This window comes from Macrobrachium rosenbergii, chromosome 11 (genome assembly GCF_040412425.1).
Source record: "Macrobrachium rosenbergii isolate ZJJX-2024 chromosome 11, ASM4041242v1, whole genome shotgun sequence".
Taxonomy (NCBI): Eukaryota; Metazoa; Arthropoda; class Malacostraca; order Decapoda; family Palaemonidae; genus Macrobrachium; species Macrobrachium rosenbergii.
The window spans coordinates 34,750,558-34,770,570 of NC_089751.1; the positions used below are offsets into that span (position 1 = coordinate 34,750,558).

A 20,013-nucleotide genomic window follows, 5' to 3' on the forward strand; every position below is an offset into this window, starting at 1 on the left:
TTCTCATATATCATCGCCGTGAAAAAAAGACGGGTTCATTCCGCTTTATCAGAAGGGGGATCCATTTTCGTTTAACGTGATGTAGTCGCGCCTACCGTCTGGATTCCTTTTACTCTTGTTAGTTCCATATATATACATGTATATATATATATATATATATATATATATATATATATATATATATATATATATATATATATATATATATATATAATATATATATATATATATATATATATATATATATATATATATATATATATATATATATATATATATATATATATATATATATATATATATATATATATATATATATATATATATATAGGTATAGGGAAGTCAAGAACAAAAGTTGAGAGAAAAAGACGGCAATGATAAAGATAGAGGGAAAAGGTGAGAAGCACCTTAGGCAATTGGAGCTGTTTTACAGCAAAATAAATTAGGAGAAATAGATTACTGAACAAAAGTATCTTAGAATTGAAGATGAAAATACAGACGTTGTCTGAGGTGACTTCAGTACTGGGTTTATAGAAAGAGTATTTTAAAGAGTTGCTGAATATGCAAGATTGATCACGCAGAAGTGGAAAGGACTATTTTAGGTTCGAGAATGTTTATAAAAAACCAACCGTTGAGAGCATCAGGAAAGCAATTAAAGGGGTTATGGACTGGAGAGATACTTCGAGTTGATGGCTTGCAAGTGAGATGCTGTAGTGCAGTGGTGATTCTGTGACTCAGTGACTTACCAGGGTTGGCAAGGTATGTCTAGATAAGGGAAAAGTTTTCAGAGGAATGGGTGACACTTGAGCTATTGAAAGAATTATGGGAACATAACACAACTTAGATTATCAAGCTGTTTATAATGTGGGATTTTGGTTGAGCAAGGAAGAAAGACCGCAGAAGTACTGAAGAAGGTTTGTGGTTGTCCAGAAAACAATGCCAGTGCACAGTCAGTTCGGAAATTGTGGGAAAATGTCATCTTTCGAGAGATAACTTCTACTGATATAAAAACACCACCAAAGAAATAAAGTTTTGTAACATGTCTCTTTTTAATGTGAATGTTCTCTTCTTTTTAAAAGTTAGATCTCTTATTTGCTAGCGTTAAAATCAGCATAAATAGGAGAGCAAGATACTATGTAAACTTTACAATCTTACTCCCTTGGTTAAAAAGCATGTTATTAGGAATGGTTTTAGCACAGGTCATCTCTTGGTTTTTTTGAAGGAAAATCCATAAAGATCTCTCTCTCTCTCTCTCTCTCTCTCTCTCTCTCTCTCTCTCTCTCTCTCTCTCTCTCTCTCTTTATTCAAGAAGAAGAAAAGAAGAGACATCCTAAGCAGCAACAGTAATACCTCAAAATAATGAAACGAGATGAGTGTACTCAGAATATTCTGGTGTTTTTTTAATGGAAAATTATAACAAAATGTCCTATTTCAGATTTATTACAACTCTTTCTTTATATATATATATATATATACTGTATATGGTTATAATATAGACACAAATATATATATATGCATTGTGTATATATAGGTAATTTCAAAACCATACATAAAATCAAAGGATAGAATTTGCAGCATAGATTACGGTTAGATATTAACGAATTTGAACTTCATAGCTGTATGAACATATATTTCATAAAAGTGTCTACTATCTATGTTAATAACCAAAGAATAATACAAGGAATTAAATATATTTTGAACATGATTACTGTAAATATACTGCATTATAAATGGCTTGCTTTAGCTTCTGCTGATAAAACTGTTCTCAGTGTAAATATGAAGTTGAAAATAAATCAGTTTAATGATAATTTTTTCTCAAGTTTTAGCAACATGCTGGATTAAACCATCTATACCTCAGTGGTGGACTTGCATGAATATGATTACTCATTTAACATGCAGTATTTTCAGTCAGTAACGTATTGAGATGAATATAAATTAGATGAGATTGTCTTTATATATCTAACTCAGCACTCTCCATGGAAAAATATAATGGTTCTTTCAATACAAAATACTCCAAAATCATACATCGGTTGAAATACTTCAGAACTTCACCAATACGGTTTGAATCATCATCAGAGTAATAATATTCTTCCCTTCAATAGGAACTGAACAATCATTATGCATATATTCGAGTTTGGATACCCTAAATAATCAGATCACTGTCCAATATCCTGAGAAATTTATTTTGTCTTTTCATAAAGTACAATGTTTTTCAGCTAATTCAAAATGAACCTTGCTCCTTTTAACGCTGGCTTAGTTTTCATTCTTCCGCAGAATATTCTTCAATTACGAAGATCCTGGAGTGTTTTGACACCATATCTAAGGGGACGCTTTTGTCCAGTTCATTTTTCCCCCCGGTAATGTTTGTTTGATACTTTTTTCTCTTCCTTTCTGTCAGCATTATTAAAAGAGGCTTTTCAGTTACAAACTTATCTAGGTCTTCGATATCTAAAACAACTGTGTTTTACTGGTGTTACGGTTCGACTTCCTGAAATAATGTGAAAACCTGATACATTTTAAAATGTTTCTCAATTCGCAATGTGTATGTATGTATATATATATATATATATATATATATATATATATATATATATATATATATGTGTGTGTGTGTGTGTGTGTACCATGTGTGTGTGTGTGCAGTGTTTTGCTAGGCCGTCTTGAATAAAGGTAATTGGTCATTTTCATCTACTGAGGAAAGTGATCATTGGATGCTCTGGTTGCTAAAGTATTCCCCTTGCATTCAAGAAATTCTGTAAAATTAGGTGTTCAAGTAACATCAATATCACCGAATTATTTCTCCACCTCATATCTAGGAAAACATATCTAAGTTAGCTTGAAATCTCATTAATGAAAGTAAAGACAAAAATATATTTTATATCTGATTTCCAAATGTCATAAATGCTTAACTCTTTGGTGGCGTAAACTAATGTCGCCACATCCCCAAGATTTCAAATTCACCTTTTCAATATTTTCCCTATTTGTATTCTATGAATCTGTCATAATTTTCCTAGTTTTACCCACAAAAGAGTTAGATGCTTCATCCTGTTTTAAATCTAAGTCCTATTACCCTGTATTTTCTTTATGACTAATCTAGCGGATATACAGTCGGCCAGTTCTTTATTATATATTATCTAATTTCATCCCGGCCTGGTGGTACCGTCTCCAGTAGGCTGGATAGGCATACTGTTGATATAATCGGGTACACTGCCTTTAAAGACAGGGGTTCAGAAACAGCTGTATTGCTCTCTGCTTCCTAAGACTAATTTGTTTTTATTCTCTTACCTAGTCCTACATTTCTATTTTTCATTGTTATTTCCGTTTTCTTGCCTCCTTGAAGAACTAATCCTTAGGACCAACCATCTGATGTTTGATAATGACTCAGTGGTCTGTTTTAAAGTACTTTAGAATAATTTCAGTTCTTTGCTGATGTTTTAAAAAGATGGTTTCATGCGTTTCAGGGCCATATATCTGAATTTGTATGAAACCGTACTAGCCTTGTGTCTGTCAAGTCTATGCTCATAAATATGCTATCACACTGTATTCAATTGTATGTTTAGAATAACGTAAATCCCGACGAACAGTGAACGATTATGCATTCCACTAAAAGTACATATTGACACATTTCTGCTATCATACACAGTACATTATTACGATAATATGTATACTTGTCTTTGCACAAACTTGTGAGAATGCACATTATAGAATAACTTCTATACAGTGAAAAATGAATCGATACATTTTTCCATTATGCAAAAGGATATTATTCACCAAGAACTGAAACCGCTACTACTTCACAGCGTTAGAATATTTTCAGTCTTCTCGGGAAAACTTGGCTGTACAGTAGATGCCCAGATGGCTACAAGTTCTATGACTCTTTTTCTCTCAAGATTTGCTTTCAGAGGGAGCTAAATAATTCTACAGTGAACAATATACTATAAGATGTATGGCTTGGCAGAAGTAGTAGCCATGAATAAATTCCATGCAGAGAGGATTTCTCTATTCACACTTTGAAATATACATTGTCGTTTACAAGACACATACTCATAATCTTTCTTTTATTGGAAACTACATATGTAGTCTAATATTCTAGATGAAATATAGTGGAATTAATTTTTAGTTATAAGTTCTCCTTTTTTGAATGTTCAAATTCCTTGAATTTATTTTGAGGCCTCTGAGATACCTTTTGAGATTACTTTGAAGCAAACTTCAGATTCAAGTGAGTGGTTATGTTGTAATTTACTCAGGTATTTGGCCATTTGATTTCACATTCTTTATTTATTGCGGTGCATAACTGAAGCCAGGTAAGGGATTATCAGTACGAACAGCTTGTCAATGCTGATTTTCAGTCTGCGTGTTCTTTGCGCTTTGGAACAATGGTCACTAACTATATGAGAGTGTTTAACTAATACATTAAGATAAGGTGGCTTCCTGATTTGTGAAGACTTGGCTGTCTAAAATGTGAGACCTCAACATCAGCAGTTATCGAGCTGAAATTGTATTATTGTACGCATTTCAGAAGTAGACACGTTTCTGTTAGCATTATTATATCGAATAAATGCTCTAATAGTGTCGAAATCGATCAGGGAATGTTTTCGCATGGGTTAACACAATCATATAATCCATAACCGTCATTTGGTTTTGAGGCCTGTTATGGCGAATCTCTCGTTTGAGAACTTGGGGGTTTAATCAGAAGATTCGAGGACATACTTAATAAGGCTCTGTTATTGTTGATTTATGCCCATTTCCTCTACAGATGTCAACTTTTCATATTGTCACGACAAATCATAGGATTTTTTTTAATATAAAGGTCTTTGTGACCAGTCTCAGTATTCAGCACAAAATACTGAATAGTGATATATGGAACTATGTTTACAGACTTGAAAAAAAAAGACAAACTCAAATGGATGAAATATTCAAAGGCAACAGTCATAATCTGACACAGAATATTCGTTCAATTAGCAGCCGTAACAGACAGACTGAAGTACAATCTCTGGTTGAACTCGTCCCCGGTAAATAAGAGTGCACGCTCAGTTCGGTGCCTGAATTATCTATTTACCCAAAAATCTTGAATCCTCTTTCAAAAGATGGCATCTTTATAATTACTGAACTAAAGTGAGGTATAATCAAGTCTTTGGTAACACCATCATGATGGATAACAGGTCCATGTAAATAGTTTCACGTGTATATCCCACGGAAAAAGAATTCCACATAAACCCAAAGAAAATATTCTTCAGTAGGGAGCTCAGGAAAGTAATCTCACGTGGAGAATTCGTGGAAAAAGATTTCACGTGGAATATCCAGGTAAATAAATTTCCCTTCAACAACCGCGTACCATTACTTCACGTGAAAAATTACAGAAATCCACAGAAAACCCTTTCACTTGGAGACCAAATTTCACGTGGAAAATTACAGAAACTCCTTCCACTTGAAGATCAAAATTCACGTGGATAATTACAGAAAACTCTTTCACTTGGGGACCAAATTTCACGTGGAAAATTACAGAAACCCCTTCCATTTGGAGATCACAATTCACGTGGAAAATTTCAGAAAATAATTTCACTTGGAGACCAAAATTCACGTGGAAAATTACAAAAAACCCTTTCACTTAGAGACCAAAATTCACGTGGAAAATTACAACTTCTCTTTCACCTGGAGACCAAAATTTCCGTGAAAAACACACGTAAACCGATTTCACGTAGATTACCATGTCGACGATGTCTTAAGACGGATCGCCTTTTAATGGTGATGATGCATATGAGGCCCTGTGTCCTCAGGGCGGAGCTTGGAGGCGTCCCGCGGAACGGTGGCGAAATCGACGGCCCAGCTGTACAGAGGAGGCCCTCCTGTGAAGCAATATTTCTGCTCCAGGGGCTCCCGCTCACTCCAGTACATGATGTAGAAGTTGCACATTTCGTCGTTGTTCAACGATCTGAAACAGAATATTTACTGAATTCTTTCTTTCGATCGTATATACATATAAATATATATATATATATATATATATATATATATATATATATATATATATATATATATATATATATATATATATATTTTCAGTGAAATTTGATCTATTTCACTGTTTTATTTATACTTGAAATTACTCTAAAAATCAATATTATTACTGGTGTAGTTAGTTACAATTTACCAAAAACATCATTTCACTGACAATGCAGATCATATATCACCTACTCTACATGAAAAGCTACTTCAAATTAAATTTTTACTTGTCAAATAAAAAAAATATGAGCACCTGTCATTCGCTGAATGAAAAAACTCACCTGGTATTCCGTTTATATTGAATATTGACATTGGGTCAAGCACTCTATCAAGGCGCATTCACAAAAATCTAATCTATAAAAAGAAATGAATGAAATTTGCAATGCGTTTATTTTATTCTCGCGGGATATCTTCCAGTTACGTGCAACACACATGTTACATGCAGGTTCTCTTCAAAAGAAGTGAAAATAAGTGTGATTCAACAAAGCCTCTAAGATGATTACATAACCGAACCATGATCTCTAATTTTCATCCCGGCTGGTGGGCATACTGGATGAAGACTGTTTTTATTCTAAGACTAATTTGTTTTTATTCCTTAGAAATAAGATAATTTTGCCACTGAAAATACATAAGGAGATGATTATATGATACATGCCCTATATGCCTTGGTATTCGGATTGCTTAAGTTTTCGTCTTCACTTCATTTCAGTATTAAAGAACTTACATATCCCTGTTCATTAACAATAATAATAAAGAAACGACGAAATCGTCATAATCCGAAAGTGAAAATTGCTCTAAAATAGTCCAAAGGTTTGAGAAATGGGTCACTTAATACAGAAGAAATATTTCGTTTCTCATTCTCCAGTCTTAGATCAGTATCTGTATTTCCGTCTTCTAGGTTTATGCCTCTGTCAAAGTGTCATTAAAATCTTCAGCTGGGGGGTTCAGGAGTCTAGTGTCCATGCTCCATCGATAGGAAGGAGGGCCAGCGGTGTAGCATATTTTTCTGTTCAGCAGGGAGTTCCCATTAGTCCAGTACATCATATAGAAGATGCACATTTCGTCGTTTGAGGTCGCCCTTTTGGAACATGGGAGATGCAAAAGAAATATAAAATAATTGGATATTTTGTTGTTGAAGACACCTTTAAGTGCAAAAAAAAAAAAAAAAAAACCTTAGTGCAGAACACACAAAGTACTCTTCAGAGGATGCTCAAACGAAAACAAACTACTGTTGCATTTCTAACCTTTACTTACAAATAAAAGCCACATAGAATAAATAACAAGGACATAACAAAATAAACAAAGCTAAGTACGCTATCCTAATGGGATGACAGGTAAACGACAAGTGGATGTTGGACGGGTATGCTGTCAAACTGTCTTTTGCCTATGTAGAAGAGAAATCTAACCACAAGGCATATGCCCAACCTCCTGAGTTAGAAGCAATTAGAGTAGAAAAGGAAAATTACGTATCTTTGTATCGAAAAGCTCTTTGTGATAATCTTTAACTATCGTGCTCTGTATCTTCGTTGATGAAAGCTTTTCTGTGGTTCCTCTCTCAATAACTAAAGTAGAACAATGTAAGAAAGTCGTATTAGAGAAGCTATCCAGCTCCTCTGAAGCTGTCAACCCATGAACTAAATTATGCTATAAATTAAGTTTGCAACTTATCTGTAAGAAAAAAAAACACAAAGTGCAGGAAGAATGATTACCAAAACGTAACGCTCTCAATAAAAGGAATCGAACAGACTATAACTTATAATCTCGGGCATCTCTGCTCTGGTTACAGCAAATGGCAGCTGCATGACTTCTAAAATTGTTTCAGAAAATGAAGACATTACGAACATCAGTTTCATTTGCACTTCATCAATCGATGTATTCCAGTTTTTCTAATTGCCAGTGATGACCTAAAGTTCACTTCACTCAGACGACCTCATTTGCTGATATATCTGACCTCCATCAAAATTTAGACGCGTGACGTTACGGCATTATTTCAATAACCAGCAGATGTGCCCTAAAAGAGCATTTGTTAATATGCCTTTTTAGTTTCAGCTTTTATCATATTTTTCTGGTATTATTTTGTCAGTTTTTAACTGATGACAAAATATTCATCATTCCTTTTAAAATCCAGCTATTGTTTTCATTGTCTCGTCAGTGTTTCAATAGGCCACCAAAATCACTAGACTTTTCGAGAAGTTCTGAAAAATTAACCAAATGACTCAGTTCGTAAAAAAATACTTCATGTCGAAGAAGTTATTATCGGTTCATCCAGTCTAGATTTACCATGGAAGCGCAAGAATATAAATACGAGGTTAATGTCTGTTAGAAACGGTCTACATCTGGTGAGAACCGACGCCTTGTTCCTTGGCGGAGGCGCCAAGTGGGAGAGACGAAGCATCGCTGTCTGGAGCATTGGTCAGACCGTCGCGGTTCCAGTAATAAAATGGAGGACCGAGGGAGAAGCAAGACTTCTTGCGGAGAGTTTCCTTGTGCGTCCAGTACATCATGTAGAAGTTGCACATCTCGTCTTCGTTGGTGGCACTAAAAAGGACGAGTTGTTGACAAGCGGGCTAAGGAATGATTTCATTGTTTCATAAACAGAAGAAGAGTGAGGTGAGGCTGGAGGGAGGAAGACGAGTGAAATCAAGCAAGAAAATCCGACCACATGCGTTGATGCTTCCACACCCGTAGTAAGTGTTGGCCAGGAGTTAGTAAAGTGGGTCTTGTTATGAACGTTAGCGTTAGTGGAAAGGTGGAGAGATATAGCGTAGGACATTTGCCATTAGTCTGGTTAGCTTAACTACCCGAGATAAGATATTTGTACAGTGCACAACAGTTTTCTATATCTTGGAATGACGAGAAATCCAAATTTCTCTCTCTCTCTCTCTCTCTCTCTCTCTCTCTCTCTCTCTCTCTCTCTCTCATTTGCTCGTCCCGTTGTGTGATAATTCCTGACATTATAATCCCAGCAAGTGTTGCAATTGCTTACTAAGTTCTGATTCTCATTCTGGTTAAGATCACATCATGAAAGCACCATTCGTGTCAATATAAGAGAAATTTTTTATAACTTTCGTATGTCCATAACACAGTTTGCCTTCTTATTTTGCACACGTCCAAGACTGTTCTGTTGCACAGTGTAGGATAATATGCTTAGAACTTTAGGTTAACTCTTTGCTTTTAATGCTAAAAATCTATTTCATATTATGTAAGACAAAAGGATGTATGATGCAATATATGCAACGTAACCAGTACTGCTTCAAATTGACTAGTTGCCCATTACACGAAAGTCACCGGAATTTCATTTGAACCACTTGTAAAATACAATGATTGAATAAACAGAAGATATTAATTATTGTTTCACATGATCTTGACAAACGTTCAGTTCCTGTGCTTGTGTCCTTTAGGTTTATGCCTCTGTCAAAGTATCATTAAAATCTTCAGCTGGGGGGTTCAGGAGTCTAGTGTCCATACTCCATCTATAAGAAGGTGGGCCAGCGGTGAAGCACATTTTCCTGGCCAGCACAGAGGAGTTCGCATTGGTCCAATACATCATATAGAAGTTGCACATTTCGTCGTCTGAGGTCGCCCTTTTGGAACGAAGGAGATGCAAAAGAAATATAAAATAATTGGGTATTTTGTTGTTGAAGACACCTTTAAGTGCAAAAAGAAAAAAAAAAACCCTAGTGCACAACACACAAAGTACTCTTCAGAGGATGAGCAAACATAACAAACTGTTGTTGCCTTTCAAACTTTTACTTACAAATAAAAGCCACATAGAATAACAAGGACATAACAAAATAAACAAAGCTAAGTACGCTATCCTAATGGGATGACAGGTAAAGGACAAGTGGATGTTGGACGGGTATTCTGTCAAACTTTCTCTTGCCTATGTAGAAGGGAGATCTAATCACAAGGCATATGCCCAACCTCCTGAGTTAGAAGCAATTAGAGTAGAAAAAGAAAATTACGTATCTTTGTATCGAAAAGCTCTTGGTGACAATTTCTAGCTATCGTGCTCTGTATCCGCTTTGATGGAAGCTTTTCTGTGGTTCTTTTCTCAGTAACTAAAGTAGAACAATGTAAGAAAGCCGCAACAGAGAAGCTATCCAGCTCCTCTGAAGCTGTCAACCCATGAACTAAATTAAGCAATAAATTAAGTTTGCAACTTATCTGTAAGAAAAAACACACACAGTGCAGGAAGAATGATTACCAAAACGTAACGCTCTCAATAAAAGGAATCGAACAGACTATAACTTATAATCTCGGGCATCTCTGCTCTGGTTACAGCAAATGGCTGCTGCATAACTTCTAAAATTGTTTCAGAAAATGAAGACATTACGAACATCAGCTTCATTTGCACTTCATCAATCGATGTATTCCAGTTTTTCTAATTGCCAGTGATGACCTAAAGTTCACTTCACTCAGACGACCTCATTTGCTGATATATCTGACCTCCATCAACATTTAGATGTGTGACATTACGGCACTATTTCAATAACCAGCAGATGTGCCCTAGAAGAGCATTTGTTAATATGCCTTTTTATTTTCAGCTTTTATCATATTTTTCTGGTATTATTTTCTCAATTTTTAACCGATGACAAAATATTCATCTTTCCTTTTAAAATCCTGCTATTGTTTTCTTTGTGTCTCGTCAGTGTTTCAATAGGCCACCAAAACCACTAGACTTTTCGAGAAGTTCTGAAAAATTAACCAAATGACTCAGCTCGTAAAAAAAAACTTCATGTCGAAGATGTTATCATCGGTTCATTCAGTCTAGATTTACCATGGAAGCGCAAGAATATAAATACGAGGTTAATCTCTGTTAGAACGGTCTACATCTGGTGAGAACCGACGCCTTGTTCCTTGGCGGAGGCGCCAAGTGGGAGAGACGAAGCATCGCTGTCTGGAACATTGGTCAGACCGTCGCGGTTCCAGTAATAAAATGGAGGACCGAGGGAGAAGCAAGACTTCTTGCGGAGAGTTTCCTTGTGCGTCCAGTACCTCATGTAGAAGGAAGACGAGTGAAATAAAGCAAGAAACTCTGATCACATGCGTTGATGCTTCCACACCCGTAGTAAATGTTGGTCAGGAGTTAGTAAAGTGGGTCTTGTTATGAACGTTAGCGTTATTGGAAAGGTGACTAACCAAGATAAGGTGTTTGTACAGTGCACAAGAGTTTTCTATACCTGGGAATGACGAGAAATCCCTCAAACAATTTTTTTTCTTTCTCTCTCTCTCCCTATTTCATTTGCTCGTCCCGTTGTGTGATAATTCCTGACATTATAATCCCAGCAAGTGTTGCAATTGCTTACTGAGCTCTGATTCTCATTCTGGTTAAGATCACATCATAAAAGCACCATTCGTGTCAATATTAGAGAAATTTTTTATAACTTTCGTATGTCCTTGAAACAGTTTGCCTTCTTATTCTGCACACGTCCAAGACTGCTCTGTTGTATAGTGTAGGATGATATGCTTAGAACTTTAGGTTAAGTCTTTGTTTTTAATGCTAAAAATCCATTTCATATTATGTAAGACAGAACGGAGTATGATGCAATATATACTACGTAACTAGCACTGCTTCAAATTGACAAGTTGCTCTTTACACGAAAGTCACTGGAATTTCATTTGAACCATTTGTAAAATGCAATGAATGAATAAACAGAAGATATTAATTACTGTTTCCATGCTCTTGGCAAACGTTCAGTTCCTGTGCTTGTGTCCTTTAGGTTTATGCCTCTGTCAAAGTGCCATTAAAATCTTCAGCTGGGGGGTTCTGGAGTCTAGTGTCCATACTCCATCTGTAAGAAGGAGGGCCACTGGTGAAGCACGTTTTTCTTGCCAGCACAGAGGAGTTCGCATTGGTCCAATACATCATATAGAAGTTGCACATTTCATCGTCTGAAGTCCACCTTTTGAAACGCGATAGATGCAAAAGAAATATAAAATAATTGGGTATTTTGTTGTTTAAGACTCCTTTAAGTGCAAAAAAAAAAAAACCCTTAGTGCACAAAACACAAAGTACTCTTCAGAGGATGCTCAAACGAAAACAAACTACTGTTGCATTTCTAACTTTTACTTACAAATAAAAGCCACATAGAATAACAAGGACATAACAAAATAAACAAAGCTAAGTACGCTATCCTAATGGGATGACAGGTAAAGGACAAGTGGATGTTGGACAGGTGTTCTGTCAAACTTTTTCTTGTCTATGTAGAAGGGAGATCTAATCACAAGGCATATGCCCAACCTCCTGAGTTAGAAGCCATTACAGCAAAAAAAGAAGATTATGTGTCTTTGTGTCGAAAAGCTCTTTGTGACAATTTCTAGCTATCGTGCTCTGTATCTGTTTTGATGAAAGCTTTTCTGTGGTTCTTCTCTCAGTAACTAAAGCAGAACAATGTAAGAAAGCCGCAACAGAAGCTATCCAGCTCCTCTGAAGCTGTCAACCCATGAACTAAATTAAGCAATAAATTAAGTTTGCAACTTATCTGTAAGAAAAAAAAAACACACAATGCAGGAAGAATGATTACCAAAACGTAACGCTCTCAATAAAAGGAATCGAACAGACTATAACTTAAATCTCGGGCATCTCTGCTCTGGTTACAGCAAATGGCTGCTGCATAACTTCTAAAATTGTTTCAGAAAATGAAGACATTACGAACATCAGCTTCATTTGCACTTCATCAATCGATGTATGCCAGTTTTTCTAGATCCCAGTGATGACCTAGAGTTCACTTCACTCAGACGACCTCATTTGCTGATATATCTGACCTCCATCAACATTTAAACGCGAGACGTTACGGCACTATTTCAGAAACCAGCAGATGTGCCCTAGAAGAGCATTTGTTAATATGCCTTTTTATTTTCAGCTTTTATCATATTTTTCTGGGATTATTTTGTCAGTTTTTAACTGATGACAAAATATTCATCTTTCCTTTTAAAATCCTGCTATTGTTTTCTTTGTGTCTCGTCAGTGTTTCAATAGGCCACCAAAATCACTAGACTTTTCGAGAAGTTCTGAAAAATTAACCAAATGACTCAGCTCGTAAAAAAAAACTTCATGTCGAAGATGTTATCATCGGTTCATTCAGTCTAGATTTACCATGGAAGCGCAAGAATATAAATACAAGGTTAATCTCTGTTAGAAACGGTCTACATCTGGTGAGAACCGACGCCTTGTTCCTTGGCGGAGGCGCCAAGTGGGAGAGACGAAGCATCGCTGTCTGGAACATTGGTCAGACCGTCGCGGTTCCAGTAATAAAATGGAGGACCGAGAGAGAAGCAAGACTTCTTGCGGAGAGTTTCCTTGTGCGTCCAGTACATCATGTAGAAGTTGCACATCTCGTCTTCGTTGGTGGCACTAAAAAGGACGAGTTGTTGACAAGCGGGCTAAGGAATGATTTCATTGTTTCATAAACAGAAGAAGAGTGGAGTGAGGCTGGAGGGAGGAAGACGAGTGAAATCAAGCAAGAAAACCCGACCACATGCGTTGGTGCTTCCACACCCGAAGTAAGTGTTGGTCAGGAGTTAGTAAAGTGGGTCTTGTTATGAACGTTCTCGTTAGTGGAAAGGTGGAGAGATATAGCGTAGGACATTTGCCATTAGTCTGGTTAGCTTGACTACCCGAGATAAGATGTTTGTACAGTGCACAACAGTTGTCTATATCTTGGAATGACGAGAAATTCTTCAATGTAACTTACACAGGGTCAGTAACATTATTAATTTAGTACGTATTTGTTCTTGACTGGTACTTAGCACAGGCCATCAATCATCCAATAATGACGTGCGCTCATTAAAGTTGAATATTTTACATGAAGAACACTTGCCCCCTTCATGAATAAATAATTGGGTAATTACTACGTAGAAACTTGAGGAATTTCTGGTTCATGATTTTACATTGTTTGTTCTATTTCCATTTAATAGAACTGGCCGCTCCAAAAACTCACAGCAAAATCGCTCACTACGTACTGCATTTATGCCTAGAGAACTGGAACGTAACGTGCAAGATACTGCTTACTGCTGCAGTACCTGTCTTCTGCCAAAGAAATATTATCGTATCTGTTTCTTTAGGACACTTGAAGCTTTCCTCTTGAATTTATCACAGTAGAGCCATAGCCAAAAGCGGAGAACAACATAGTTAAGAGGCTGAGTGGAGGACGCTTGCTTTATCTGCAAAAGCTTAATAATTCCCTGTCTTTTAACTGTGATAGCTTTGCCAGAGACAGCGGAAACTATCAGTGGTGTTCCTAACCCATTTATACTCTCACCTTGAAGCTCTCAGAATATAAAAAGAGTAACTGTGCAAGGGATTGACTAGCAACCGTTATAAATAAGCAAAAGAAACCGAAACATGGAAAATACATTATGTCCTTGCCTCAATTCCCAACCAAAAGACAAGATTATAGAAATTAAGAAAATTCTTTTGGAGCTTGATGAAAATATATTTCACGCTCTCTCCATGTAAAAAGTAAAGCAACAAAATACATGCAAAAAGCAATCAAAGGAGGCCAGGTGAACAGATGAAAAATAGGTTCAAATAAAACATTATCATTGAAGTTCTGGCAAGGGTGTAGGAAGCTGTGGGTAAGCGCTGCGTTTTTATACAAATTATTACCATTTACGTGCAAATGTGAAATAGCAAAGGACTGCAAGAAACTCAACACAGAATTAAAGATAATAGATATAAAACGTATATCAACAAAATAAATATAAAATATTATAACATTAATAAAAATATATAACACAAAAGCAAATAAAGGAAAGTAATCTAAAATATTTTCCAAGTACATACATTCGATGCATTAAAAGAAGGAGCATAACAAATGAATCTTTTGAACTCACCCAATCCTGGTGATGCGGTCACGATTGCTCTGCATTGTGCATCTGGCAGCCTGAAAACAAATGAAATTTACATATTGTTGTCCAAAGACACAGTTAAAGTAGATCACGCATATGAAAGCTAGGCTTCTGTCAGTTCAGTCTTCTTATAAGATTTATGAAGATAAAAAAACAAGGATGGGTTAATATGACAAAGTTACCTCTTGTAAGAATGCCAGGAAATATTCTTTACCTGTAAAGTCTACCCTTACTTGAATATTTTCAGTACCACACATAAGTGTATTTGAAGTTTGGTTGTTCTGTCTAAGTCGTCAGCCAACGTACGTTGGTTATGAACATTGCATTATCCTAAAATTAAGCGAGAGAGAGAGAGAGAGAGAGAGAGAGAGAGAGAGAGAGAGAGAGAGAGAGAGAGAGAGAGAGAGAGAGAGTTATATGAAAATATTATTGTCATAGCTTTTCAGAAGCATACAAAGAGGCAAAGGAGACAGAAATAAGAGCTTGTAAGGTTCTCTATGAATTTTCAGTAACCTAAGGAATCAGTTTGTCTCGTTTAGTCTCAAGACTAAAGATCGTTTAAAAGGATTAGAGAGAGAGAGAGAGAGAGAGAGAGAGAGAGAGAGAGAGAAACCGCACTGTGGTTGCCTCCTTACCACTGTGTCGCCTTTCGACAAAGTTAGGTCGTTCGCCACTGGGTAAAACATCTGGGGGAGCTGTGGATCCTTCTTGCCGATGAGTTCCCATTTGTCTGTGATACCATCCCTTGTCACTTTGTAACCTGAGACAACACGCCCTGCAAATATCAAAAACGTTCAGGATCTAGAAGCATCAGAAACCATCAAACTGACCTGTATTCTGTATGCGTCAGAGAAAATGTGGATCTCTCACACAAGTCAATAACTTTCTTTTTATAGGAGCATGCATATCATATTGAAGACTAAAATTTCCTGCTAATATCAGACATTTAGAATCTGAAGGTATTAGAAACAATAACAGACAAATCTTTATTTAAGCATAAAAGAAATGTCTTTATTAAAAACATAAAGGCATCAGACGCAAAGATCTTTTCTCTCTCTTCACAGAAAACCGCCCACCATACTTTATATTAAATATTCCTGCAAACACCAAGCACATTGAAACTCTACAAATACCAAAAACAATAAACCAGACAAGACTTTGTGAAAAGAATGGGTCAGAGACAATGCTGATATATGATACGTGTAACTTCTTCATTCTCTTTCCACAATGACGCACCCAGCTTGCTAACACCAATGTGCATGAAATACTTTCACATCCAAAATACTTTTAAAAATTCTTGCGTTGATTTGTCTCAGTGAAAATTAGACATTAGTTTTCACTACATGCTTTAAGATCTTCATGCATGTTATTTTGATGCTTAAGGCAAATGCAATTCCTAGAATTGATTCACAGTTACTTCACGAGACACAACTTGCATCGTATGCCTGGCAACGATAAACTGTTTTAGAGGACGGTAAGGTGAAAGTCCTTGGGAAAATCATTGAATAGTGATGAAAGTTCTTAATTTCTGAGATGGCTGTCATCAGATAAGCTGTAAGAATAATGTAGCTTGATCGTAATGTATGATGTTGTAATACAGATATTAATACATTTGTTGCTGTTATTATTAGTATTACTCGAGTGTGTGGGCAACTCCATTGTCTCTGCATCAACGAGCTGATACCGCCCTTCTTTCAACCGGTGGCCCTCACACAGTATATATTCTAACCTATACTATCATTTCAAATATAATCTATTTCACAACACTGATTAACCATAAACAGAAAGTACAACTTACCCAAGGCATGGGTGTGAGTTCGGAAGGCAAATGGGTGGATGACTTTATCTTCATCTAAGGTGCAGGCAGTCTCCATGTACTCGACGCTCTTCGGGTTGATTCGCCCCCCAGTGCCCAGGAGAAGGACTCCTGCAGCTTTGGGTTGTCTGGAAGTAGTAGGTCTAAGATTAGCTTGGCCTCCTGGAATATCACTCTAGGCTTAGTTGCCTGTTTCTGATTCAGCAACTGGCATTAGATATGGTGCGATGATAGCTCTAGAACACTATTATTTTAATGAATATGTTCAATTATTTCATTTGTTTCCTCCTAGCTCCAAAAGTCAATTTTTCCCTCACACGAGAAAAATCATTGTCATGCATGGAGAGGAAGAAAATGAAGCATTCACTCCAATCCCCTTACTTCCAAAAAACAAGTTTGTTGCTCCTTTATGAAAATTGGTCAGACTCCACGCAGACGCAAAATATGGTCATTAATGAAGGAAACCTTATGTAATCTTGGCCACGCTTTGAATAGGAACTCCTAAATATATGGGGAAACGCCACGAAAATCATGCCTTTGCAAAAACAACGGATCTGTCCTCTGACAAACTTACTAAAAACTGCTCTACTGTACAAAGTCTACTGGACACATTCACCGAAACTCTTGGCTTTGCAATTGTTACAGTGAATTCTTGACTTCTGTACCCTCTGAGATTTTTATGAATTTTCTATGAAATCTGAAACCTTTCCTTGCAAGGTGCCATTAGCTGACAATAGAGGCCAGTGCTACCTATTGCACTAACTTGGAAGGTAATAAAAGAAAAGAAAATAATAATCTAGTACGTACGGTGTTTCCGTGTAGTAAAGGAAAACTCCAGAATCGTCAGTGGACCCATCTGCAAAGCAAAGTGCATGTTAAGTAATGAAAAACATGAGAGCAGTCACCAGTTAGTGAACCCCATTTAACCGTTTCTGAAAACATGCTCTTCTCTCAGTAAAGATATGTTGTTTAAGAGCCTGTGCAAAAATGGAGAGGAATCTTTTCATGAGAAGCCCTCTCTTCTAGTTTTTTTATTATTGTTATTAATCATTCGATTCATGTCTTATCTGCTAATGTTAATCTGATAAGTCTGAAAGACTTTTCACAAAAAAAAAAAAAAAATCCTCTTATTCCTCATTCCCTACAGTGGGATTGTGGCAAATGTCTCATATCATATAGCCACTGACGTATATCTGCAATTATTAATCAAATAAATATGAATGGGTCTGATTCAATACCAAGATGTACTAATCTTAAAAATGAAAACTCAGGCAATCAAAAAGAAAAAAGACGATTAGCCACTGGTTAACAAACCTTTGAATTTCTCTACAGATGCATAATGAACTTGGAGTACAAGGTACTTGATGGAACTTTTTCCACCGACTTTGAAGGCAACGCCCTCTGGCAAGACCAGCTTAGGAGCATCCTTGGCCCAAGCATAGATCACCTGCGGAAAGATGAAGATCATAATAAAGGAACGCTTAAGGTAGCAGCGATTGTCCTTAAGAAGTAATTCTAGCAGCTAGACAATTATGCAATTTGGTTTCGTATCTTTGGACTTCTCATCTCACTAAACGTAGCTGCTAAGCACTGCATAATATAAATGTATACCACACACCGTTTACACACACACAAATTATATATATATATATATATATATATATATATATATATATATATATATATATATATATATATATGTATATATATATATATATATATATATATATATATATATATATATATATATATATATATATATAAACCTTCTCGTCTCTAAAGATCATTTGGGATTAGGTTGCTAGCTCTGTGCCACAATACACCATGTCTACAAACCACCACGGTCGGCTAACTATCAAGGACTTCAGTGCTTTGGCCAACAGTAAATAGGTAAATAGGGTCTCAATAGCGATATCCCCGCCTCTGGGATCGATCTCGGTTCTCTCGCTGACGAGGCCGGGTTGATAACTTTAGTACTCATGAAACTTTTTTTTTTTTTAACTTGCCAAAGGGAGTGAATTAAGTACCTGGCAGTTAGTCGACTGTGGATGGCCACAGCTCGAACATAAAAATGATATAAATAAAAGTATTTCCTATAATTTTTGTGGGCTAATAAAATAAATATTTTCTTTGATTAATGGGATTGTCCTTGTAATTCTTAGTTTTTCTTTATTCGGTCGTGGTCATGTATTGCTCAGATCTTTTGTGATATCTACACAGGACGTTCTAAAGTTTTTCAACATAAATGAGCCTCCAGTTATTTTCGAACGACATATCAGTAAATACATCATTTTTTTTGTTGCTGTTAGTATAAGTCAGAATCCAAATGAATACCATTATCATGATCCTGGCCCCTGCTCCATGATATTCTAATAAATATTTTGATGTCACTGAGCCGAAAACAAACTAAGATAAATATTTTGTATCCATTGGCAAAAACTCCCTAGGCCACCATTTCACAGAAAAATCGACATTAGTGGCCATACTTTGCTGACAGTGTCATCCTGCGTTTTCATTGTCCTGTCCCTACTATTCGGTTAAGCACGAGCCACAGGTCAGTTTTTATTAGATTTCTGTAAATGAAAACTATTGTGAGGGCTTTGTCTGTCCGTCCGCACTTTTTCTCTCCGCCCTCAGCCTTTAAAAACTATTGAGGCTAGAGGGCTCCAAATTGGTATGTTGATCATCCACCCTCCAATCATGAAATGTACCAAATTGCAGCCATCTAGCCTAAGCAGTTTTTATTTTATTTAAGGTTACATCAAGCTATTATCGTGCTTCTGGCAACGATATAGGACATGCCACCACCAGACCGTGGTTAAAGTTTCATGGGCCGCTGCTCATACAGCATTATACTGAGACCACCGAAAGACAGACCTATTTACGGCGGCCTTGGTTATATGCTGCAGCGGCTGTACAGAAAACTGATTGCGCCGAAGAAACTTCGGCGCATTTTATACTTTTTTTTAAACGGTTTCCTTATGGCAGTACTGTCAGTTATGTGACAGATGCTGATTTGTTTTTTTTCCAGGCTAAGGTAGACTACTATATTAAATGCATGTTGCCAGGTCTTGGTCAAGGTAATAAAATATATATATATATATATATATATATATATATATATATATATATATATATATATATATATATATATATATATATATATATATATATATATATATATATATATATATATATATATATATATATATATATATATATATATATATATATATATATATATAATATATATCTTTAACAATGTCTTAGTTGGGTTTAACGTTAGGCCTACGTTAGATTAATGCTTACCGGCCGTCTGTTTGGTCTTGCTCAGATCAACT

At 36.1% G+C, this 20,013-nt stretch overlaps 1 protein-coding gene across 5 annotated transcripts in view; it reads right to left on the bottom strand.

Annotated features, from left to right (window-relative positions):
• Nucleotides 1-1,424: 1,424 nt before the first annotated feature.
• Nucleotides 1,425-20,013, bottom strand: part of Phm (Peptidylglycine-alpha-hydroxylating monooxygenase) — a 69,974-nt gene continuing 51,385 nt past the window's right edge. The window contains exons 4-9 of one of the 5 annotated variants that reach the window (XM_067111586.1): nt 17,987-18,119; nt 17,480-17,528; nt 16,655-16,800; nt 15,492-15,631; nt 14,842-14,891; nt 1,425-5,932 (exon numbers count right to left, since the gene is read on the bottom strand). In XM_067111586.1, the coding sequence (XP_066967687.1) occupies nt 5,740-5,932; nt 14,842-14,891; nt 15,492-15,631; nt 16,655-16,800; nt 17,480-17,528; nt 17,987-18,119 (711 nt within the window). In that variant the 3' untranslated portion in view covers nt 1,425-5,739. Of the gene's footprint in view, nt 5,933-6,605; nt 7,082-7,234; nt 11,910-12,057; nt 13,361-14,841; nt 14,892-15,491; nt 15,632-16,654; nt 16,801-17,479; nt 17,529-17,986; nt 18,120-20,013 lie in introns of those variants that run through there. The other 4 variants (XM_067111589.1, XM_067111587.1, XM_067111588.1 and 1 more) reach the window with 4 other exon arrangements.